The following is a 25692-nucleotide window of genomic DNA, read 5'->3' as shown; positions in this document are numbered from 1 at the left end:
AAGCCTTTAATTTCTGATATTAATCACTGTTCCAAAACCTAGAGGCAGTCTATTTCTTTTTTTTTTCCTCCACCAACAAAAAAGTTAATATTCCAGGCCTGTTATTGAAATCCAGCCAGCACAGCACAGTTCTTATCTACATCCAAGAATGCAAAACAATTCTGGTTCCCAACACCAAACAATTAGTAACATATACGAGCAGCAGATTCGTCCAAAAAGAAATAGTCCAAAGAGAAAAACAGTCCAAAATATAATAATTACCTCTCATCCGTTTTTAAACTTTAAAACTCCAAATTCAGGCCAGCTTTTTGTCGTAAAAAAAGTATATAAGTTGTTTACATTTTCTTTCTTCCTTAATTATGTTTAAAAGAGAAAAAGTATGACTCACCCAGGTTTCTCAGTTGCTGATTTGTAAACAAATCCCTTTTATTGTAGTAATTTAAGTCGAATGATAAGATTTAGACAGAAGTAGGCTCTCTGGTTAAGAACGTTTTTTTTAAGAAGCAAAAAAAAAATGCTTCGCTTTTTTCCAGTACAGCTTGCGTGGAAATCCTGACTCCGTCTTCAGCCGATCGGCATGCCTTCTTATCTCAGGGATTTCCTGATCAATTCCAGCCGCCGACAGCTCAACGAAGTCTTGTGGAAAATCTGATCGGTTCTCCTATACCTTGGAGAACATTTAAGCCAGTCCAAGATTCCTCTTGGCTGGCTTTTAACCTGAAAAAAGCTTCCTCTGAGGCAGAGCTCCCTCAGAGACAACCACCAGCCAGCACTCCTTCCGGGAAGTCCAGATATGAAATGTTTTTTAATGTACTATTGTACATTCTGCAGGCCAGAGACTGGTAAAGTTTTTTTTTAAAAAAAAAAGATATGAAATGTTTTTTAAAAAACTTTACCAGTCTCTGGCCTGCAGAATGTACAATAGTAACCTAACAATCTTACGTGACTTCACAACATTGAAAATCAGTTGCTTGCTCTTGTCTTCCCCATAGTCCACCTGCCCTTGCAATATAGTAATCTTTAATCCATTGTAAATAAGTGCTTTATAGTTGGAAAGAATGGGGGGACAAGCATTACTCAAGTTGCTTCAGGGACTGCAGAGACATGTTCCTGGTCATTTAACGGCCACTCTTGTGTGTGTTCATAATAGAAACTACCATTACCTGATAGCTTGCAAGACAGTTAATAATAGTGTGGTGCTTTAATTACACACCTTCATAGAAGCCATACAGCAAGACTTAATTTATTATTTAGGCGTTCGAAGCTGGCAGCAGTGACCTTAAGCCTAGCCCAAGAGGAGCACCTAGCATTATGGGGCAGCCTACATAATATAGCACTAATCTGACCAAGTTGCAGCAAAATGCTCTTATCTCTCTGGTTAGTGGAACTGGACTGTAGTCCTCCAAGCACTTACTTTTAGATCAGGCACTTAAAAATCAAATTAATTACATCACAGTTGGCAGTGTGCAAATCGCCACTGATACATTTCTCTTTGGCTCTGTTTTGAGAAAAAAGCAAAGACAGGTGTTTCTACAATAAAATGTAGGGAGGGGAAATTGCCCAGGAAACGTAAGCAAGGGCACCTTTTATAAAGTTGTAAGAATAATTGCGGCAAATCTCTTCTCTTCACTATCTTTTCATTAGGTGTCTCTTGAAATTATACTCAATAATTATTGGCCTTGGGAGAGATGCACTGTTATGAGAGTTGTCTCACAGCAATTAAAAATGTGCCAGTAATGTATGTGTGTGTGTATTTTATAGTCCCATCATAACATAATGATTTGTGATGCTCTATTTATTTAGCACTAGGTACATCCCCTCTTAATCGTCTATTTGCTGGCATAGTAATTCCCAGTTCTGTGTTGTCTACTAAGAATGTTATTCAACTATAAATTCATACTAATGCAAGGTCCCATATTAATGATTTTTAACAGCCTGGTGCTGCCTGAGTTCCTAAATACATTTCACATCATGAGTGTCTTCCAATACATAATTTCCAAAAATTGGCCTCCATCAGTTTACTTGTATTTCTAGCAATAAAGACAACTTTTCAATTTGTTCGAGCATAGGTTCTCAAACAGAGCACATCAAAGTTCTCCTGCACTTTCTTTTTATTTTATCAGAGTCTTGAATGCTGTGTTAGAAAGTTCTCATACTCTTTGCTGCTGTTAGTTCTGTCCTCCTTATAAAACAGGTGTATCAAATACAATCTTTTACTATAAGGCTTCTGGATTTAACACTTATTGTTCCAACACAAATTAACCAGCAAAGCTACAATCCTGTACAAACAGGCTTACTTCTGAGTAGATACGTATAGGATTGTACTTCAAGTAGCACTCTTATCTAATATTGGTATAAATATATTTTACCTTTTTCTCAGAAAAACATGTACCAGAAAAACTCAGAAATGTTGCATAACTGACTAAAAAGTGTCATAAAAGCAAAAGGCTCTTCATAACTTATCCAAGCACTGCCTGTGTAAATTTCTCAATCAATGTAATGAACACCCCTGTTACTGCACTAGGGCTAAATTCACTAGCAGGCAAAAAACCTTGTGGTTTAAGAATGTACCTATAGCCAACAGACACTTCTATGAAACTTTAAAAAGCAGGGAAATTGGGCAGCAATGCACCAGGGGAGCAGGAGACCTGACCTCCTCTTTGAGATATTGTACTGGCCTACAAATTTGTCAAAATGCAAACACAATTTGGGTTGGTCTTTCACAGTCCAATCTACTTCCTATGTAGCTTGGAAGAATTTGGTAACAGGAGGGGAGGGGAGGTTTCATCATTTGCATGCTTATTGAGTTCTATGGGATTTACTCCCATGAAATCATGCTTAGGATAGGTAAAACTGAACATGGGGGAGGAGGATGGGGAGGGGAGAGTAGAGGGAAGGAAGAAGGGGGAGAGGGGGGAAGAAGGAGTGGGAGTGGGAACAAGGGGATTAGAAGGGGAGGGATGAAGGAAGGGGGAGGAAAGGGGCAAAGGGAGGTGATGGGAGGGAGGAGGAGGGAAGGGCAGGTTTGATCATTTGCATACTTATTGAGTTCAATGGGATTTACTCCCGTGCAATCATGCTTGAAAATGAAATGGACTGTCTTCAAGTCAGTTCCGACTTATGGCAACCCTATGTTTAGGGTTTTCATGGTAAGCAGTATTCAGAGGTGGTTTACTATTGCTTTCCTCTGAGGCTGAGACTGGCCCAAGGTCACCCAATGAACTTCATGGCTGTGTGGGGATTTGAATTCTGGTCTCCCAGGTCGTAGTCCTAGGATACATAAAACTGAGCATGGGCGAGGATGGGGAGGGGGAGGGCCGAGGGGAGAGGGAGGAGGATGAGGATGGGGAAGGAGCAGATTGGAAGGGGATGGGGAGGGGAAGGGGGGTGAAAGAAGGGGGAGGGGAGGGGAGGGGCAAGAGGGAGGGGATAGGAGGGAGGAGGGGGGGAGGGCAGGTTTGATCATTTGCATGCTTTTTGAGTTCAGTGGGATTGACTCCTGTGCAATCATGCTTAGGATAGGTGAAACTGACTTGGGGAAGGGTGGGGGGGAGGAGGCAGGAAGGGAGGGGGAGGGGATTGGGGGAAGGCACTGGGCAGAGGGGAAGCCCCTTTCCTTTCCAAAAGGAAAACATTGTGAACATTATCATCCTTTTTCAGGGTTTCCCTCACCTTTTTATTCTACAGCAGGCGCATGTAGCCTCCCACCCAAATTTAAACCAAAGCTGTCCCTGGCCACATCCGCACCAGGCCTTTATTTCACTTTAGGCAATCATGGCTTCTCCCAAAGAATCCTGGGAAATGTAGTGAAGGGTGCTGAGAGTTGCTAGGAGACACCCTGTCCCCCTCACAGAGCTTCAATCAGAGTGGCTCACTGTTAAATCACTCTGGCCACTGGAGCTCTGTCAAGGGAATAGGAGTCTCATCTCAGTACCTTTCACAAACTGCACTTCCCAGGATTATCTGGGGGAAGCCATGACCGTCTCAAGTGAAATCAAAGTCTGGTGTGGGTGTGGCCCCCTGATTAGGCAAGCCCAGCAGCTGTGAGTCTGGCTTTTAGAACCCTGACAGTTGGTTATTACTGAGCATAACCAGCCTTATTGAGTTCAAGCCAAAAGTTCTTAAATTAATTAAAAATCAGCCAGACATTTTTTAAAGTTTTAAACTGCAGAAGATGAAGGTCAGCATGTGGGGCAAGGTCAGTAATAGGATTACAAATACTCTGTGAACATGGCTGATTTTTAATTAATTTCAAGAAATTATGAGAACTCTGACAGAAAAAAGGTCCAAAGGGGTCTGTTTTTTCTCTTTTCACATTTTGAATTCTCTATTCTCTCTGACTGTTTTGTGTACCACCATGAAAACTGAGAGGGTTGTTAAGCAAGTGATTCTGAGTTCAGGACAATAAGTTTTGTAAGGTTTTGTGTTGAAATGAGCTTATGGGAAGCATCAGAATGGCATGGGGGTATTTTCAATTTAACATTGCAGAATGGGAAAAATCCATACTGACTATAGTATACAGCCATTTTCGCTGCTGTGTAATGATCTAGTTTATTTAGCCTGCAGAAAGCTTAATGATTCACCACACTTTTCTTCAGGCATCTGACAAAGGGTTAAAGACATGAAGGCATGAGAAGGAATTGATCGATCTTATAATGTAGCTTTTCTGTTGCCAATAATGTGGTAATTATAGTAGCTCTCTGGTGACGTTTGAAAAATAGTTCACTGATAGAGCTCCAATGTTGTGCTTGTGTTGTGTTCCCTGATGTTTTCTAACCTTTTCATGAGAGGTCTGATTGTTCTACATGTCTGCTTGCTTGCATAAATTACACTGTGCATATCTACTCAGAAGTAAGCTTGTTTGTATCGGTTTGCAGCAATACTGATTGATTTGTTTGGTGAGTTACAGATGGAAAGTACTTAAGATTGCATATTTTAATATCATTGGGATTAGTGAATGATTTCATTCTTTAGGTTAATTGTAATAAACAGAAGTACTACATGGGAAGTAGTTTAGAGAAAGGGAAAGTTGCTCCAATCAATACTTGCAGATTGTTGTTTGCTCTTAACAAAGTACATATTTCATAGATGTATATAGCTGCCCATTACAAACAAGACCAGGCTAAAATACAGTATATAATAATTAAAATCAACAATAAATAATACAAGACTCCCCCTCCCCCCCACACACACACCTTTCCTTGGAACAGAAACAGTTTAAGCAGTTTACAGCCTGGATTTGAAACACAATTAAAAAGTCTGGGTGAACAAAAAGGTCGTCATCTGACACTGCAAAAACCATAGACAAGGTGTCAAGTGAACCTTATTAGAGAGGCTATTCCATAACTGAGTTGCTGCCACTACCTAAAAAGTCCTTTCTTTGGTAGCTAGTCACCACACTTTGTTGGCAGGGAGAAAATTAGAGCAGGGCCTCCCAAGAGAATTGAGCTTCAGATAGACATATGTGGGAGGAGGCAATGTTTCAAGGAAAGTGTTTCCAAGCTTTTGAACACTTTATCAGTTAAAAACCAGCTCATTAAATTGGGCCTGGAAATGGGTTAGGAGTCCATGCAGCTGGTAAAGGACTGGCATAATACAACCAAAGTGCCCAGCCCCAGTTAATAGCGGTCCCTATTTTGAAGCAACTGCTGTTTCCAGATGGTTTTGAAAGACTGCTTCATGTGCATACATTGCAGTAGTGTGAATGGGAGGCTTCCGGAGTGTGGACAACTGTGGCTAAGCTATCTCCAGCTAGGTATGGTCTCAATGGCCTCATCAGCCAAAGCTGTGGCACTTGGAGCTACAGACATTATCTAAGGTTCTAATGACAATGTTGTATCCAAAATCACCCTCCACAAATGGCTACCTTGATGCTTTATGTCAGGAATGGTCACCCTTTTTCACATTTGCTGTTGACCACTTATCCAAAGGCCAACCCACACTTTCTCTCTCACACACATACGTACATACTCATCACATGAATTCAGATTAGACATCTCTCTCTTTCACACACACGCACACGCACCCCACATAGACAGACAGACAGATAATAGTGGCTGGTGGAGCTCCAGTGTTCTCCCGGCTTCTCAGCACTGTGAGTCACTGCACTGGGAGCTCACCACACTGTAGTATGTAGCACCTGACCCTGTCTGATGCTACTGCTGCCATGTACCACACCACACTAAGCTCCCCATGCCTCCCCCTCCCCCTCCCCTGGTAAGCAGCAGCAACCCACAGTGTTGGGAAGCTGGGAGAGCAGCATAGCCCCACCCACTTTCCACCGACCACTACTGCATACAGACCACAGAAACACATTTCCCTCTGTCTTTCAGACACACACATCACACACACACATACATCTCACCATAACAGGCCACATGCGCATCCATCTCTCATACACAACATTTTTAACTCACCAGTATCGAAAGACCAGCAGTGATGGTGGCACAGGTTCAAGGCACTGCTTAGGAATCCCTCCCTTTCCTCATGGCACTTTTCACTGAGAGAGCCTTCTTGGTTGCCAACACCATACAGTTGTTTGTACATTTCTGTAACTTAAGTTAAGCAAAAAAAAAAACACATTTTAAAAAATGAATCTTCCTTCCTTGCTTTGCCATATCATAAGATTTATGACTCAGTTAAGGCAGCTGAAAATTATTGAGACCAACCAGTCACAAAACAGAGGAGATGCAGGGAGAGTTCAGTGTGGAATTATCTCCCCTTAAATATTAGATGAGAGCCAGTGTGGCGTAGTAGTTAAGGTGTTGGACTATGACCTGGGAGACCACGGTTCGAATCCCCACATAGCCATGAAACTCACTGGGTGACCTTGGGCCAGTCACTGCCTCTCAGCCTCATGAAAACCCTGTTCATAGGGTCACCATAAGTCGGAATCGACTTGAAGGCAGTACATTTACATTTAAATATTAGACAGATGCCATCCCTGTTAACTTTTCAGCACCTACTGAAGACCTTCCTCTTTCAACAAAGCTTTTAAAGTAGGGACCTTATCTCAGTCTGCATGTTGGAATTGCTTTTTAATATGTTTTTAAAGTTTTTTTAAAGTTGTTTTTAACGCTTTTTTAAAAAAAGAAACATGTTTTAAACATTTTTTGTTTTAATGTTTTTAGTGTTGATGTAATATATTTTAAAGTCTGTTTTTATGATGTTTTAGCGTGTTTCTAGAGTTTTGTTTACTGCCCTGGGCTCCTATTGGTAGGAAGGGTGGGATATAACAATAACAACAACAACAACAACAAGGTTGCAATTACTGACATCATTTTCTACTGACAGTAGAATATCACTGGACACAGTTAAATTCTTTGCATCAGTATTTTCCTTTAGCAAGGAGTTTTATAGCTCAGATTTCCTCAGTCTAAGCACAGATGTTTACTCTGAAAGTATGTATGTATGTATGTATGTATGTATAACATTTATATACTGCTTAATCATTTGCTTTTCTAAGCGGTGTACATACAAACAAACCATACATAAAATTAAACAATGAAATCATCATAAAACCAAACATTTCCTTAGTGCCTGCTGGAACAAGAAAGTCTTAGTCATGCACTTGAAGTTCAGCAAGGAGGGTCCCTGTCTAATGTGAATTGGGAGAGAGTTCCACAGGTTTGGGCCCACTATAGTGACAGTACAGCTTCTAGTTATTCCATAGCATGCATCTGAGCCATGAGGGACCACCAGCAGACACTTCACCAAAGATCTCAGTGATCAGGATGGAACATAAGGGGTCAGGCAGTCCTTAAGATATTCTGGATCTGAGTTGTTAAGGGCCTTGTAAATTAATACAAGAACCTTGAACATAGCACAGTAACATTTGTGCAGCCAGTGCAAGCTTTTAAGCATCAGAGTTACAGCTGACGGTAGTCTGTCCCCATCAACAGTCTAGCTTTAGCATTTTGTACCAGTTGGAGCTTCTGGACCAGGTGCAAAGTTAGCCCCATATAAAGTACATTGCAATTATGAAACCTTGAGGTTACCAGTGCATGAATCGTCACAACCAGGCTATCCCTGTCCAAGAATGGCCATACTTGGCATACCATCCATAGCTGGTAAAAGGCACTCATAGCCACCAAGGGTTGACAAAGATGGATCCAGGAACACCTCTGAGCTATGTACCTGTTCTTTCAAAGGGAGAGTAACCCCATCCAGAACAGGCAAATGGTCAATCTCCCGGACACTGGGATTGTGACAGCCTGTCCATTTAGGCAGAATTTGCTGATCCAGAGCCTCTAAACTGAAAAGGCTTTCTTTTTATATTTTTCCCTTCTCAAGCCCTCCTGCCTCTCAGAGTATTACCTCCCCCATTCTTCTTTCATGCCCACCTTGCACCTTACCCTCCCTGCCCCACCCCCTGAAGCCTGCCAGTTTCTTTCATCTCTCTACCCTGGTACTTCTACATTCACTTCTCCCTCCCATAGCAGCATTTTTGATAATGACCCAGCAGCTTCTTTTCTATTCCCAGTTTATTAAGTAATAATAATTATATTAATGATGATAAATATTAACCTTTAATCTCTCTTTCTAATTTTCTTCAAATAATAGTAAATATAAACAATTTATCTGTTTTTTCAAATTTCTTTCAACACTCCTACCAGCATGCAAGGAGTTGCTAGTGGTGATAGTAAGAACATAAGAACATAAGAAGAGCCTGCAGGATCAGGCCAGTGGTCCATCTAGTCCAGCATCCTATTCTCACAGTGGCCATCCAGGTGCCTGGGGGAGCCCGCAAGCAGGACCCGAGTGCAAGAACACTCTCCCTCCTGAGGCTTCCGGCAACTGGTTTTCAGAAGCATGCTGCCTCTGACTAGGGTGGCAGAGCACAGCCATCATGGCTAGTAGCCATTGATAGCCCTGTCCTCCATGAATTTGTCTAATCTTCTTTTAAAGCCATCCAAGCTAGTGGCCATTACTGCATCTTGTGGGAGCAAATTCCATAGTTTAACTATGTGCTGAGTAAAGAAGTACTTCCTTTTGTCTGTCCTGAATCTTCCAACATTCAGCTTCTTTGAATGTCCACGAGTTCTAGTATTATGAGAGAGGGAGAAAAACTTTTCTCTATCCACTTTCTCAATGCCATGCATAATTTTATACACTTCTATCATGTCTCCTCTGACCCGCCTTTTCTCTAAACTAAAAAGCCCCAAATGCTGCAACCTTTCCTCGTAAGGGAGTCGCTCCATCCCCTTGATCATTCTGGTTGCCCTCTTCTGAACCTTTTCCAACTCTATCATATCCTTTTTGAGATGAGGCGACCAGAACTGTACACAGTATTCCAAATGCGGCCGCACCATAGATTTATACAACGGCATTATGATATCGGCAGTTTTATTTTCAATACCTTTCCTAATTATCCCTAGCATGGAATTTGCCTTTTTCACAACTGCCGCACACTGGGTCGACATTTTCATCGTGCTATCCACTACAACCCCGAGGTCTCTCTCCTGGTCAGTCACCGCCAGTTGCTCCAGCCATAAGCCTATGGCATGGTTACGGGGTGGGACTGGCAAGTGAGGAGGCACTGGGCAAGCTATGGCTCTGAGGCCCACCTGAAAGTGGCCCAAGACCTGCTGTTTGAGAAGCATTGCTATTAAAAAAAGGTTTTTTTTAAACTTGCAACATTGGAAACTTAGTTGTTTTCTATTTTGAACTTGCAACATTTTTCCCAATATGCTCTTTATGAATATTGTTTTCTTCTCTGCATGTTGCCATTCATATATATTTATATTCCACATCTGGAACTACTCTGCTTTTGATCATGGATTCCTCACACACACACCCCCAGAGGAAAAAAACCCTTCTGCAAAAGATAAGAGACTGCTGGAACTGGAAAAGCTTTTAATAATACTGAAAGAAAGAACTTCATATTATAATCTTCATGCTAGTGAATGAAATTTAAGTATCAGGCATAAAACTAAATTTGAATAAGGAGATTGCATCTCTCCAATTTCTTGTACAGAGTGTTAACATGGCCCAGTTTATACAAATCCACATGCCATATAGTCAATGCCTTTCTGTTTAAAGGCAAATTTGCTTTAAATTGCATTAGCGGTAGTCTCCTGAGAAAACCATTTCCAAATAAGGTACAGCAAGAAGAAGATTCACTATCCCTGAGAAAACAATGGCATCTCACTCATGTAATGCCACCTGTGAAAATATTTGCCATGCATGCAGATTGGTCCATTGAGCTCCGAAGCATTTTATAATATGTAAAATATAATATATATATATATTCCATATGTGTGTGTGAAATTAATATTTAAGTCACTTTGACTGTGTTGTGGCTGATTATCTCTATAGTAGCACATAATGGCCTGGAGTCCAGTTCTATCCATTACCCTTAAATTGCCACTAAAATTTGGTATGGAAGTAGAATTGTTCATAGTCACTTCAGACCAATATCTGTTTACCTAGAGACAGAGCTTGGAAAAGTTACTTTTTTGAACTACAGCTCCCATCAGCCCCAGCCAACATGGCCACTGGATTGGGCTGATGGGAGTTGTAGTTCAAAAAAGTAACTTTTCCAAGCTCTGCCTAGAGAATAGAGATGTTCAGCTGCTGGGTCATTATCAGAGCTATAAATGTCTGTGCTGGAAAAGTGTAGAGGGTTATTTGCATTTCTAACAAACTATGTTTTCTCTGTTTATCTAAAGCTGTTCTGCTTTTCAGTTCATGAACATTGTGTATTCCTGTGCAAACAGAAGTGATCCATTATATGACCTTAACTGCTTTTTTCTTTTCCTATAAATTCTCTATTATTGATATTTGCCAGAATAAGCCAATCTTGATAAGGGAATATCTGTTTATAGCTTTGTAACTTTACAGACATGCATCAAATATAGGAACTGAAAAACTGAAAAAGGTCTGATCATATATATACACACACCTTCTTCAGTACTGTTCACTTAATGGGAACTGATGCTCCACAGAGGTCAATGCAGCTTACCTTTAACAGAATATAGAAATAGTGGATTCACTGAGCTCTTGTGTTACTTGTCCCACTTTTTTGTTTTGAGAAAGACACACTGTTTGTCTGCTTCTAATTTGAAGTAGCCTATTTCAGCCCAGTACTAAATACAGTCCATTTAACATTACCAATCCAGCTGCTTTAAGCACTTAACATATTATTATTATTATTGTTGTTGTTGTTGTTGTTGTTGTTGTTGTTATTATTATTTACTTTCCTCACAGACCAACCCAAAGTGAGTTACAACAATAAGATTAAAGCCAATTATTACAAACAAACCCATTAAAACAACCAACACAACACAACCTAAAACCAGATCAGTACAAATAAAGACAGGTGTTGCAAGACCTCCTACATTAAAAGAGGCCACTGATACCTAAAGCCTTTCAAATTAATGGCCAAAAGCCAGGTAAAAAGGAAGGTTTTTGCCTGATGCCTAGAAACAGATAATGATGGCACCAGGCATACCTTCCTAGGGAGAACGTTCCACAGGTTAGGGGCCACCACTGAAAAGCCCTGTTCTTGTGTTGCCACCCTCTGCACCGCCCTTGAAGGGGGGCACACAGAGAAGGTCTTCAGATGAAGATTGCAGGGTCCAGGTTGATTCATGTGGGGAGAGGTGGTCCATAAGGATACAGTGAGGGCAGTATGGTGTAATGGTTAGAGTGATCTGGATATGAAACCCATTTTCAAAATCTGCTTAGCTATGAAGCAAAATATGTGGAACCAAGTCACTGTCTCTCAGGCTAACATGTTTTCACTGGGATGCTATGCAGTTCTTAGCTCCTTAGGCTGATTTATAGCAGCCTTCTCAACCTGGTATCTTCCAGCTGTTTGGACTACTGCTCCCATTAGCCTCAGCCACACCTTCCATAAGTTCTAATGGCTCATTGTGCTGCCTGTGTGTATGCTGAGCCTGGGAGACATAGGCCTCAGAGCACACAGAGCTCTGTTTAGCCTATGGTGATCCTCCATGTGCAGGCACTGCACCTGCTATAAACTGAATCACACACATATTTGATTAATATGATTAAATTTTCTTCTCCTATAATCTTGACAATAAACTTACTTGTCCTAATGGATAACTCTTAGCTAAAACTAATGTGTCAGAAATTAATAGAATTATTTATGCTGCAAACACTGCCATAGTACAGAGTCCTAGATTGTTTATCTAAGCTGTAATTTGATCCCTGCCTATAGAACGTTAAGACTGGCCTGCAGCATTTCACTGATATCAGCTGAATTTCTTGTTTGTATGTTTAATTTTGAATGAGGCAGAAAATAATGTATTTTGTATATAACTTCCCATCCCTTAGATGTAGTTGCGTAGCCTTTGTTATCTACAATTGCATAAGTAACTTTATGGGATTTTTCTTTTCAGACCAGATCTATTTGACTGGGACAGTGTGGTTTGCCAAAAGTCAGCTGTACAGCTATTAGACCATGCATTCAACATAGCCAAACGACATCTGGGAATTGAAAAACTCCTTGATCCTGAAGGTTAGTGCAAATCAGCTTCTGCTTGTAAGTGGGAAATTAATTTTCCCCCACAAAGATGACAGGAGAAAGATTTATTAGTTTGGCACCTGGTTTTCCTCTTTCATTTTCACAGTTGCACTACATATACAGGCTTTAATTTAGTTTACCGAGACTTCAGAGTTAAGTTTTCTATTTATTAATGTGCCATAATAAATCCCCTCAGACTAGGGAATTTGAGCCAACACTTCTGTATTTATAGCCAATTTCTAATGGTATATGTTCTTTGTTAGGCACCAAGGTAAAATAGCTATTTTTTTCAAAGGTGCTTAGATTTGCAGTTCTTACTGCTTACAATAGAAGCTGCAGTTCATCAGCACTTTTGAAATTGTGGCCTAAATTTGGATTTAAGGAGCTAGTCTTAGGTTTTTCACTGACGATGATTCATGAACCATTCATTATTCTTTTTTTATTAGTTTTACGTTTGGATGAAAGTTTTTTGCTTTGTTTTGTTTTTTTACTAAAGTTTATACTACTTATGTCCTTTCTCCTCCATGAATTATTTGTGTGTATATTCTGATGTTTGTGTTTTTTGCTTCTGACTTGTGAGATAATTGTTCAAACCCACAGTGAGCCCCAAAATAGCAAGTGTTGCTGTTATTTAAACGTTTGCCAATTGTTTTGTTAATAATTGGGAATGAATAGCAATTACTGGTTATGTAAATAGAGAATAAAGCCTGGAAATAGCCTTTTTACTTTCGAGACCTCTTCTCCAAAACTGGTATGAAGAAGACCCATTTGGTTGTTCATTAATGAGGAAAGGCACTCTAAATATACAGTCTTTATGTGACCTGGGACTGAGCCCTGACACTGGAAATTCTGGCCTTGGAAATTTGTCAGACTAAGGCAGACTATTGTAATTCATTTCCATTGTATAGTGTGCGAGTATAAACATACTTGTACTACATACATCAGTCGTTTACCTGTTTATAACAATTTTACATAAAAAACTAACATAATTTCATACAGTTAAAATTGTCTATGGTGTTCAAGACTAGAACAAACATTTTTCTTTGAAGACTTTTTATGTTTTGTCTGTTTTATTTTTCTTGCTTTATTTCTGTGCTTTATTTCTACCATTATTTAGTTACTATTTATTTAAAATATTTCTAGCTTGACTTTCATCATCAGATCCCAGGGCACATTAAAATGACATGACAATTAGAAAATCAAAATAATACAATTAGTAAAGCAAAGCAGACAAAAACATTCCAATTATCAATCATAAAACCATCCATAAAGCTGCAGCACATCTTCCGCCTCTAGGCTGAGCAGTTGGTGCCAATAGAGCTTCAGAGGAGAGGACATTCAATAAATGGGACACCACCACAAAGAAGGACCTTGCTTCTGTCACCACATAATATAGCTTTCAATCCAGAAGGATCCCCAAGATGGCTTATAATAAGAATAAACCATGTGACATTACTTTGGGAATGCTTCTACCCCCTCTGGCATTGATATTACCCTGAAGTAGTACATCATTGCCTGTAAAACTAGTTCTTATGAGGTCAATGTGACTGTTCTTATCAACTTTTATCCCATTATACTTCTCTGAGTGTTGGCAGTTGGGGGCCTGTAGCCTGGCTATGTGATACACCTTTTCCCCAGGAAAGAGAAGGAAGAGCCAAGTGTAAATGTTATGATTTAGGTTGAGCTCATGAGGGATGAGAGTTAGATGTCCCATTGTGTGTGTGTGTGTGTGGTAGTAATATGATGTAGAATCCTAATAACTTCATCCCATTTCTGATTGTTTGTTAAGGGTGCAGAGAGTTGTTAGGAGACCTCTATTCCTTTCCCAGAGTGGTATAACAGTTGATCCTTCTTCGCAGGGAACTTCATCAGGAAGGCTTTAAACTGAATTCTAAGTGGGAGATGTAAACTTGGAGGTAATGATTGACAAAGGCTTACATACAGAAACAGCAACTGAGGGAACAGCTTTAATGGGGTTCAGTAATTGTCTTCATAAGATGTAGGAAGGAAAGCAGACCATAAATCACATGGTCTTTGATGTCTATATACTAATGCCCAAAGTATGGGAAACAAACAGGATGAACTTGAACTCAATACAGGAGGGTTAGCACGACTATATATATATAACAAAGTTTGTGGGAAGACTCCCATGAATGGAATACAGCAATTGATAGATATAACTTGTTCAAAAAGAACAGATGGAATAGAAAGGGAGGCGGAGTTGCACTATACGTTAAAAAGATATATATCCCTGCATAGAAATACAGAAAGGTGGACCTTTGTGATCCCATCAAGAGCATCTGTATTAAAATTAATAGGGCAAGGAATAAAAGGAACATGATAATTGGAGTCTACTACCAACTATCCAATCAAGGAGAAGATGAAGATGAAACTTTTGAAAAGTAAATTGGCAGTGTTGCAAGGAGGCATGATGTAGTATTAATGGGGGACTTCAATTATCCTGATACCTGTTGAGAGACAAATTCTGCCAAACACGGACCCTCCAAGAAATTCCTGACTTGCGTTGCTGATAACTTTCTCCTCAGAAAGTGGAGGAAGGAACTAGCGGATTAGCTATCCTCGACTTGATTCTAAGCAATAGAGATGACTTAGTGGATGAAGTGGCAGTTAAGGGAACTCTGGGGGAAAGTGACCATGTTGTACTTGATTTCTTGATTTTAAAGAAAACAAAACCTGAGTGTAGCCATATGTGTACCCTGGACTTCAGGAAAGCCAGTTTTAATAAACTTAGAACAATGATAAGTAAGGTCTCATGGCAAGCCACCCTAATGAGAAAAGGAGCCCAGGATGGATGGGAGTTTCTTAAAAAGGAAATTCTAAAGGTACAGTGGCAAACAATCCCAACTATTGGGAGCCATGCTAGCTGGGGGAGGACCAATGCACAGGAGAGGGGAGGAAGACTTGGACTGGGACGTCCCAGCTGGGGAAGGACCCAGTGAGGGGTGGGACATTGAAGCAGCTCCCACTCTGGCTGTTGACAGGGCATCTCCAGCTGTCCCAGACACCCCCCCAAGAGGAACCCCCAGACCTCCCCCTTTCTCCTCCTCTTCTGCCGCTGCCAGACAGCTCTCCCCCCATAGAGGGAGAGGATGGGACTGATGCCGAAGCCCCACCTTTGCCCAGGTCCAAGAGGAGGATGCGTTAGGAGATTCAACAAATGCAGCTCAGGAGGAGTTCGCGATTACACACACATCTCCAGCCGTGACTCAGGGAACATGCAAGCAGGGGGGCACCCAGCCCTACTTAAGCCGAGTGAAGGGGAAGGGTTAGTTGCTGAGTCAATATCTTTAAGCCACCAAGTTGTGCCTAGTTAGTTAGAGAGGGATGCTGAGTTCTATGTAAGCTGTAGGTAGATTCATGAAGTGCACTGAACTGAAACTTTCTCTTACTTCAGTACAAGAAAAAACTACAGCCATGTCTGAGTCTGAGTTCCTCAAGTTTGGGCAGGACACCAAGGAAAAAAGGGAGAAGACAGCAGAAGAAACCAATGTGGCTTCACAAAAAGCTTAGAGATGACCTGAAAACAAAAAAGAACACACATAGAAAGTGGAAGGAATGCCAGGTCACAAAAGAAGAGTGCAGACAGGTAGCACAGAATTTCAGGGATGGTGTTAGGAAAGCTAAAGCTAAGAATAAGCTGAGGTTAGTGGAGGATGCCAAAAGCAACAAAAAGGGTTTCTTCAGGTACATCCATAGTAAAGACAGAGAAAAGAAATGGTACAGCTACTCAATTAAGATGGCAAAATGATAACATATGACAAAGAAAAGGCAGACGTGCTCCATTACTACTTTGACTCAGTCTTCTCCTAAAAGAGGATCTATGACCTTCCTGGCAAATGTGACATACAAGTTTGTAGCTTCAGATTGGTAGACAAAACGGTCAAGGAACACGTAATTACTTTGAACAAGTTCAAATCTCCAGGGCCGATGAACTGCATTCTAGAGTAATGAAGGAACTGGGTGAAAAACACTCAGAACCATTATCTATTATCTTTGCAAAATCATGGAGGATGGGTGAAGTACTGGATGATTGGAGGGGGGCTAATGTTCTCCTTATCTTCAAAAAGAGCAAAAAGGAGGAACATGGGAACTGCAGATCAGTCAGCCTGACATCAATCCCTGGGGAAATCCTTGGGCAGATTATAAAGTGATCAATCTGTAAACACCTTGAAAACAATGCAATAATTATTAGAAGTCAACATGGATTTGTCAAGAACAAATCCTGCAAGACTAATCTTATTTCATCTTTCATTGGGTAACCTCCCTGACAGACTGTGGAAATGCAGTGGACATAAAATTTTGACTTCACAAAGCTTCTGACAAAGTGTCCCATGGTATTCTGATTAGTAAACTAGCTAAACGTGGGTTGGATGGAACATGTCTGTTGAGGCTCTCATCACACTGCTGCATGGTGAGTTGTGTAGAGCCATTGACATGATCACTGCTGAGAGCTCTCACCATTACTGTGGAACATATAGGTCACCTTGGTACTCAAGTGATCTGTGTGCAATGAAACAGAAGGGTAGACAGCTAGGATGCAGGTGATGTAAATCTCCATCTGAACCTGGCTGAGCACATGTGAGGTCACATTATCATACCTACCATGTGAGTGTGGTGGCAGAAGAAAGCCTACTTCTCCTCAACCATTATGTCTGCAAGGAGCCGCCTGGCAGACCAAGAGAGCTTTACTCTGACACCATCAGGAGCCAGCTGTAATAACTTGGTGTGGCATTTTAGGGGCAATATTTCTCAGATTCAGACTGAGTTGGATGCTACGAGTAGAGCAAGTCCAGTAGAAGCATCCAGAGCACTGTCATCTGTACTGGATTAGTTTCAATTATTGCAACCTGAAGATGTGGACAAGCTGCTTAAAAAACTATGGCGGACCACCTGCCTGCTTGACACTTGCCCATCTTGGCTTCTTAGATCTAGCTGTGAGGGGTTGACTGGGTGGGTCCAGGGAGTGATTAATTCTTCACTGGAGGAAGGTAGAGTACAATCCCCTGTGAAGGAGGTGGTGATGCATCCCCTCCTTGGACCCAGAAGTGTTAAATAACTATGTCCCAGTGGCAAATATCCCATTTTTGGGGCAAGGTGCTCAAGAAGGTAGTGGCAGTCCACCTTCAGGCATGCTTGGCTGAGACTGAATATCTGGACCATTTCAGTCTGGCTTTAGGCCTGGTCAAGGCACTGAAACTGCCTTGGTTGCCCTGGTCAATGACATTTGTTGAGAGAGAGATGAGGGAAGTGCCAGACATAGTGGTATGATGGTGAGTAGACATTTACTCACATTTGCACCTGCCCCTGATTGATGAACATGTGTTTTGTCCCCCACCCACCACCTGACCTTTTCTCCCTAATTATGTGCAAAAGATTGTGGGAATGGTAACTCTTGAGACATGTTACATAGGGAAGCACACATTTCCCTGTCTCTCAAATGCAAGTCTTAATTTAACTGCACAAGCACATTCTCTCTGGGGTCATCCATTTAATGTGCAAGGTAAGCCCCTTATATCTCCATTAATTCTCCCTCTTCCATATGATGCTGGTCTCTAATCAATGTCTTCCCACACTTTCCCCTCCCTTAATCTGCACTTTCTTGTACCAGCTGTACTGCAAAAAGGAGAGAAACCTCAATTACAAAAAGTCACTGAGGAGGGATGCCAGTTGCATTGTCTCCTTCAGTGCCTCCTGCTTCTGTTGGGTCCCTATTGGCTCCCTCTCCCTTCTGATCTGAGCCAATCAGCAATACAACAAGATGAAAAGGAAACAGGGGGAGGTTGTAAACAAAAAAGGGCTTGCTTACAGGTGTGGATGAGAAAAAAGTTTGATTTGAGTACAAAGAAAGTGCAAAACAATTAAGCTTGGATTACCAGCAGACAATGTCAATAAGGAAAATGTGGATTTTAGTATGGTCTGAATGAGTCCTCTGTTCTAGAGAAGGGCCAGCACCTGCAACTATATTCAGAATATTGCTTGCTCTGTTCTAAAACGTCTTCTGATTGGCTCCAGCAAATCTCATAAGATCTGTAAAAAAGGTACATATTTACAGCTTGCAGGAAATAGGTTTCCATAGATATCCTCAAGCATGATCTACAATTTAGCTTCATCCCCCCCACATACACCTCCACCTCTATCTCCACCTCCACCTCCGCAACATTCAGCATGTCTGGGCTGTTCCCCACTCTTGGAACTCCAGGGTCTGGTATAGTGTACACTCCTACTCCATACTTCAGGCCTGTGCCAGGCCATCCTCACAAAAACGAAGTAGCAAACATATATGAATTGCCCATGACTGAGGATCAAAATAAGATCTGATAGTTACGTAGCAGATTAAAGCAGGTTATTTTCCTCTGGTGAAAATGATACTTATGTTTAGCAGGTAAAGTGTAAGAAATGATCAAATGGGTTCTTCATTTACATAGGAAAGCCTCTGTTAACTAAGTGCATATGATACAGCATTGATTCAGTTTTGAGATGAACTGTAGGTCTGACATGCATAAGTCCCATACCCTGAATGCTTGAGACAGGAACTGGCTAAAGGTTATATTTATTAAAATATAACAAGGAAGACTTAAGCGAAATTAAACAGAAGTGCTGCAGATTACAGGCTAAACTACAGGACGCGTCTTGCAGCATGCTCCCCAGGACGCCGAGTGCCTGCCACCCCTCCTCCATTCTTTCACCTGCAGAAGGCCTCAGTGGGACACTCCAGCCATGGGGGAAGTGTATTCGGGGGGACCCACAGCTCATCAGCACCTGGCCCGGCTATTATCACAGCCCTTAGCCCCCATAAGACCCGCAGCGTGGTTTGCGTCCATGGGGAAGCAACATGCAAATCGGACCACCCACCAAAGAAACCTAAGTCACTTCAGCCTCACACTACAATGGAAGTCGTGCCTCTGCCATTATCCAATCAGGCCCTAGGGCCTTTAGGTTCTATTGAATCCCAGGCGGAGGTAGCCATAGCCTGCCCCTCTTCCAGCAGGCACGAGGTGGCTGAGGCGTGTACTGCTGTGGGTAGGGTGGCTCCCCAATGACTGGCATGTAAGAGAAGTAGGGGAACCAGTCACGACAGGCAACGGCCTGGTGTGCACAGGGGGCTGCACCAAAGGAGGCTCATAGCAACATGTGCACATCACAGAGGGACCTGGAATCCCTATCTGAGGAGGAAAGCACCCAATTCCAGCCCATCCTGGAGGCAATTTTTTCTACATCGTCTTCTCCTGAGGAGTTTGAAGGCTTCCTCAAGACAGCTGTGTCTCACCAAGCATTACAGGAGAAGAGGGGTGAAGCATCCTTCGTTTCACCCTCTTCACGTCAAGAACTCCAAGTTCAGGGGGTGGTGCACAACCCACACTGTTCTCATGCTCAACCTCTACAGTTTCAGTTATCACCACACATACTACAACAATTAAAGGAACAGCTGAGAGATTCTCTCTTAATGGATCTAGCCAGAGATCTTTCCACATCAGCTGCTGAGGCTCGACGCCCCACACAGGACACACCAGCCACAGCACCCACTCCTCCACCTTCAAGAGCGCAAGTGGCACAGGGACTCACTACATTCGGCTCTTATTCAATTGTGCCCCAACCACCGGGCAGGGCATCACCGTACCCTTATGCCGCCTCATAGGGCAGGCATCCTCAACTTCAGGTGGAGGCAACGGTGGACCCAGACAACGAGCTGATTGTCCTCAATGAGGAAGAATGGAGTGGAGATTCGGAGTCAGAGGAAGTAGTGACCAATAGGATTTTCCAGGACGCTCATTTCCTTCCACTCCTGTGCAAGGCAATGGAAGTTCTGAACCTAAATTCTCCAGAAGATCCTGCAGCTCCCTCAGCATCTAGAATTTGGGCTGTGTGTCCAGACCCGAAACCCAAGTCAAGGGTGATAAAACTTCCATCACTGTTGCCTACAGTGATGAAGTCCGAATTTGACGCCCCTCTGCAGTTCAAGAAATTGGTTGCAACTGCCAACAAATACTATATGTTGGAATAACACATCATGGACCAACTCAAGGTTTCTCTGGTCGACGCCCCCAAAGTCAATTTACTAAATCCGTCCTTGAACCCGAAAGACTCAGATGCCCACCTCAAGTATCTGTCAGAGCACAAGCTGGATCTAGGCCTTAGGAGGATTCATGAGGCCAGTGCACTCTCCATCAGAGCAGCAGCAGCCTCCTCGGTCTTCGCAAGAGTATCCCTGCTGTGGCTAGAGGACCTATTGGAGGGCCCACAGCAGTATCCAACTCGAATCCGGAAGTCCCTTCTGAAAATCTCGAGAGCAGTGACCTTTATTGCAGATGCATCCATGGATGCCATGCAGTTTTCGGCAAGGTCATTAGCAGCGAGTGTTTTCACTCAAAGGATGCTATGGTTATTCCATTGGGAGGCCAATACTGCAGCCCCATCTAATCTCGCATCTGAGCCCTATGTGGGTGGCAAACTATTTTGCAATGACGCCCTAGCTGGGGTCTTGGAGTCAAAGGAAAAAGAAGAAAGCTATGCCTTCTACCAAAAAATGAGACGACAAAAGATTCTTCCCTAGACCTTTCCATCCTTATTTGCCCTCCCAGTCCTTTCAAGGCTCCAGGGCATTCGGAAGAGCAAAGGAGTCCCGTACCAGCCTTCCCTTCTGGAATAGCCAGTCTAAAAGCCAACAACCTTTCCCCAGTAGATCGGGTTTTGGATCCAGTCTCGGGGGAATAAGCATCAATTGTGACAACAGGGTCCCTCAGGTGGGAGGATGCCTTCAACACTGCCCACCACTGGAGGGACACATCTTCAGACCAATGGGTACTGCAAACCCTCAGATACGGACTGAGGCTGGAATTCACCTCCCTTCCTCCAACCAAGTTTATCCCCTTCCCCCTCCCAACATCTCCGGACAAGCGGGAAAGGACTCTTCAAGCTATTGCCCACCTTCTGCAGATTGCTGCAATAGAGCCCATTCCAAGAGGTGAGAGGTTCGCAGGAATCTACTCAGTATTCTTCACCATTGCAAAAAAAGACGGATTTTTCAGGGCGGTACTTGATTTGAAGAATTTAAATCAGTTCATAAAATACCGCAGGTTCCGCATGAAAACTACTGTCCATCAAGGGGGCATTGAGAAAGGGAGACTTCCTCTCATCTATCGATCTGAACGCCTATCTGCATGTCCCTGTTTTACCGCCTCACGGACATTACGTCCAGTTTGCGGTGGCGGAGGATCACTTTCAGTACAGGGACATGCCCTTCAGTCTGGCGTCTGCTCCCATCGTATTCACGAAGATCGTAGTTGCTCTGGTGGCACACCTCAGGATGCAGGGGGCCCATGTCTTTCCTTACCTGGACGACTTTCTGCTCCGGTCTCCATTCCTCCACAAAGCTTGGAAAGATCTGCACATCACTCCAGCATGCCTCAAGGATCACAGCTTCCTTGTCAACCAAACCAAGAGCCAGCTTTGTCCAGCCCACCGCATAATACATTTGGGGGCCACCATAGACTTACAGCAGGGACTAATAACATTAGCTGAAGACAGAGTAGACAAGATAATTACAGCTGTCACACACCTCCTATCTTCGCCTTCGGCAGATCTTATGGATCTGGCAGGTATCTTGGGGTTGATGGTCTCAACCTACCAGACTACACCATGGACACGTCACCACTCTCAACCACTCCAGTGGGTGCTACTGCCTTTTCAAAGCGACATTGTGGCCAGGCATCTCCAGAAGGTAGCACTTTCACCAGTGGTCCGTCACTCCCTGCTATGCACAAACCCAATCTACTAAGGGGAGTGCTGTTCCAGGACTCTCCACGGACTCTGATCACCTCAGATGCCAGCCTGGCAGGCTGGGGAGCCATTTGCGATGGCCAGATGATACAAGGGACTTGGTCACCACAGGAGTCAGTACTTCCAATCAATCTTCTGGAGCTTTGTGCAATTCAGCTAGCTCTGAGGCACTTCATGGAGATCAAACGGTTGGGGGCGGTGCTGGTCAGGACATTCAATGTATCAGCCAAATCACATTTGAATCGGCAGGGAGGCACACGCTCCCCACAACTACAGAAGGAAGTTGCCCTTCTGTTCCAGTGGGCAGAAGCACACGTGGACTCGATCCTCTCAGAATACCTCAAGGGGGAGGACAAATGCCAGTGGATTTGCTCAGCAGACAGAAGGTGCATCAGGGTGAATGGAAGCTTCACCTGTTGGCCTTTCAGGAAATAGTGAGATGCTTCAGCAGAGTTGAGGTGGACCTGTTTGCCACACACCTCAACCGCCAGGTGAAAAGATTTTTCTCCAGATACATGACACCAGAGGTGGAAGGCATAGATGCTCTGATGTCCCAGTGGCCACAAGAACAACTCTACATCTTCCCATCTCTTCCAATCATTCCCAGGGTACGTCAAAGGATCCAAGCCAAAAGGGCAAGAGTTCTATTGATAGCTCCTTGGTGGCCAAGGAGACCCTGGTTTCTAGAACTTCTTGATCTGTCGATCGATCCTCCATGGCAAATTCCCCTCAGGGAAGTCCTATTGTCACAGGGACAGCTTCTTCACCCAGACCAGGGATGGCTGGCGCTTCATGTCTGGAAATTGAGAGGTGACGCCTCTTAAAACAAGGCATTCCAGCTCAAGGGGTGGAAACCATGATGGCCTCAAGACGCCCTTCCACAATTAGAATATATGAGATTACATGGAAGGCCTTCTCAACGTGGTCACACAAGAAGGGTTTAATTCCAAGGAAAGCAGGTATAAACAACATCCTTTGTTTCCTACAGGATGGCTTGTTCTTGGGTCTTAGGCCAAACACTCTCAGACGCCAGGCTTCAGCCCTTTCTGCAGTTCTGTCTACATCTCCAGAGAAACCGCTGGGATCTCATCCGTTACTCAGGCGTTTTCTATGTGGGGCAATGGCATCGGTACCTCCTACGATCCATCGTTACCCAACTTGGGATCTGCACAAGGTGTTAACAGCCCTACAAAAGCCCCCCTTTGAACCCCTAAGTCAAATTTCCCTACGTCTCCTATCCTTTAAGGTCTTGTTCCTTGTGGCCATAACTTCGGCCCAGAGAATGTCTGAGTTGAATGCTCTGTCTGTTGACAAGAATTTCTGTGTGTTTCATAAGGATAGAGTAGTCCTACGTACTGTCCCTTCTTTTCATCCTAAAATACGGTCTTCCTTCCACTGTCAGCAAGAGTTGGTACTTCCTTCTTTTTGTCCTAATCTCATTCACCCCACAGAGAAAGCATGGCATTCACTGGATGTGCAAAGAGCCCTGAAAGTGTATATCTCTAAAACAAAACATCTCCATCATGTCTCCTTCCACCCAGCATCTTTAGGGAAGAAAGTGTCTTTGTCCACGCTCGCTAGGTAGATCAAGGCATGTCTCACACTGGCCTACGCCTCTCTAAAGTTAGCCCGGCCAGCCAGGATAGTGGCCCACTCAACTAGGGCAGCAGCCACATCGGCAGCATTCTCATGCTACACATCTATTACAGAGATTTGTGGAGCAGCTACATGGGCCGCACCTAATACATTTATTAAACGCTATAACATATGCGTCAGCAGAGGCAGCTTTTGGGAGGAGAGTGCTACAGCACGTTCCCCCAGATCACTAGTGTAATCAGCCCAGCAATGTTCCCACCCTACATGGGTCTTTGGTATGCCCCACCTGAGACCAGCTTTTCCATGCACAGGAGAAAAGACATTTGGTCTTACCGTAAAATGGTTTTCTCTGTGTGTGTCAAAAGCTGATCTCAGGGCCACTCCCTAGGAGAGCTGGGCTGCCATCGCTGTCTTTTTCATCTTAGGCCTACAGCAGAGAGCGTATGAGTGGTGTTGTCTCCTGTTTCATGTTGATGGTTCCTGTTGTTTCTCTTTGTACTTTCCTCCTGTTGGTTGACTTGTTATCAAAAACTAAAATAAGGAGCTGTGCAGAGTAGGAAGTCCTTGTTAAAAAAAACACAACTCTTTAGCTCTCTTCTGCCTTCAGCTGCTAGGTGGAGCTAGTTACCCACCTGAGATTAGCTTTTGATATGCACAGAGAAAACTGTTTATAATAATAATAATAATAATTATTATTATTATTACCACTACTACTACTACATTTATATCCCACCTTTCCCCCAAGGAGCTGAAGGTGGTGTACATGGTTCTCCTGCCTCTCCATTTTATACTCACAACAACCCTGTAAGGTATGTTAGGCTGAGAGACCGTGAGTGTCCCAAGGTCACCCTGCAAACTTTATAGCTGAATGGGGATTTGAAGATTGTGCTTTGAGAGTGCTACTTGAGATTTATTGCTTTTAGTGGCTTTTTTGCCAATTAGTTAAATATGAGGCATAGGTAAAAGATGCCAAATGTTTATATGCTGTTTAGGAACTTTGATTGAAGATTTGTAACTAGGGGATTATCACAGAAACAAGACTGTTCATTATCGAGATGAGTGCTTGTTGTCACTTAATTCTTCCTCCTCCTTTCTGATCCCAGACTTCTATATGTCATTGTACCCATAATTAACTTTAGGAGTTTTTTTAAAAAGCATGAAATTGAGTTGCTGAAAGTAGAGCATTATTAAATGAAGTGCCAACATTATAGTGCCCAAATATCTACAGATTAAACCTCTGTGTCAGGCCTTAATAAATCATATAGAAGTATCCAAAGTAAGTGTGTATTTTGGAAAATGACATTTGGACTAGTAGACATACCCCAAAATACACTATATCATCATTTAACTAACAACTTTTAATAACTGTTACTAACTTAGATTAAGCAGACTGCAATAAAATATTACTGCAACATGTTATACATAGGGCTGCCTTTGAAGATGGTTTGAAAACTGCAACTCGTGCAGAATTCAGCTGCCAGATTGCAAACCAGGGCAAGAGGGTCTGAGCATGCAAAAGCAATTGTGGCATGACTGCATTGGCTGCTAATTAGTTTCTGGGCTCAATTCAAAGTGCTGGGTTTGACTTATAAATCCTTATGCAGCTCAGGACCCCAATACCTCAAGGACTGCCTCTCCCCACATGGACCATCCAGACCCTGCACTCATCATCTGAGGCCCTTCTCCTTGTGTTTCCTCTGAGGCAGGCGCTGAGGGTGGCAACATGAAAACGGCCTTTTCAGTGGTGGCGCCCCATTTATGGAATGCTCTCCCCAGGAAGGTGTGCCTGGTTCCATGACTATGTATTT

At 42.9% G+C, this 25692-nt stretch overlaps 1 protein-coding gene across 12 annotated transcripts in view; it reads left to right on the top strand.

Annotated features, from left to right (window-relative positions):
- Positions 1–25692, top strand: part of DMD (dystrophin) — a 2032119-nt gene that overhangs the window by 586333 nt on the left and 1420094 nt on the right. For all 12 annotated transcript variants that reach the window (XM_061627388.1, XM_061627390.1, XM_061627384.1 and 9 more), the window contains exon 7: positions 12366–12484. In XM_061627388.1, the coding sequence (XP_061483372.1) occupies positions 12366–12484 (119 nt within the window). The remainder of the gene's footprint in view (positions 1–12365; positions 12485–25692) is intronic.

This window comes from Rhineura floridana, chromosome 5 (genome assembly GCF_030035675.1).
Source record: "Rhineura floridana isolate rRhiFlo1 chromosome 5, rRhiFlo1.hap2, whole genome shotgun sequence".
In the NCBI taxonomy this organism is placed as follows: Eukaryota; Metazoa; Chordata; class Lepidosauria; order Squamata; family Rhineuridae; genus Rhineura; species Rhineura floridana.
The sequence above is the reverse complement of the archived record's forward strand: the minus strand, read 5'-3'. Positions and strand labels throughout refer to the sequence as shown.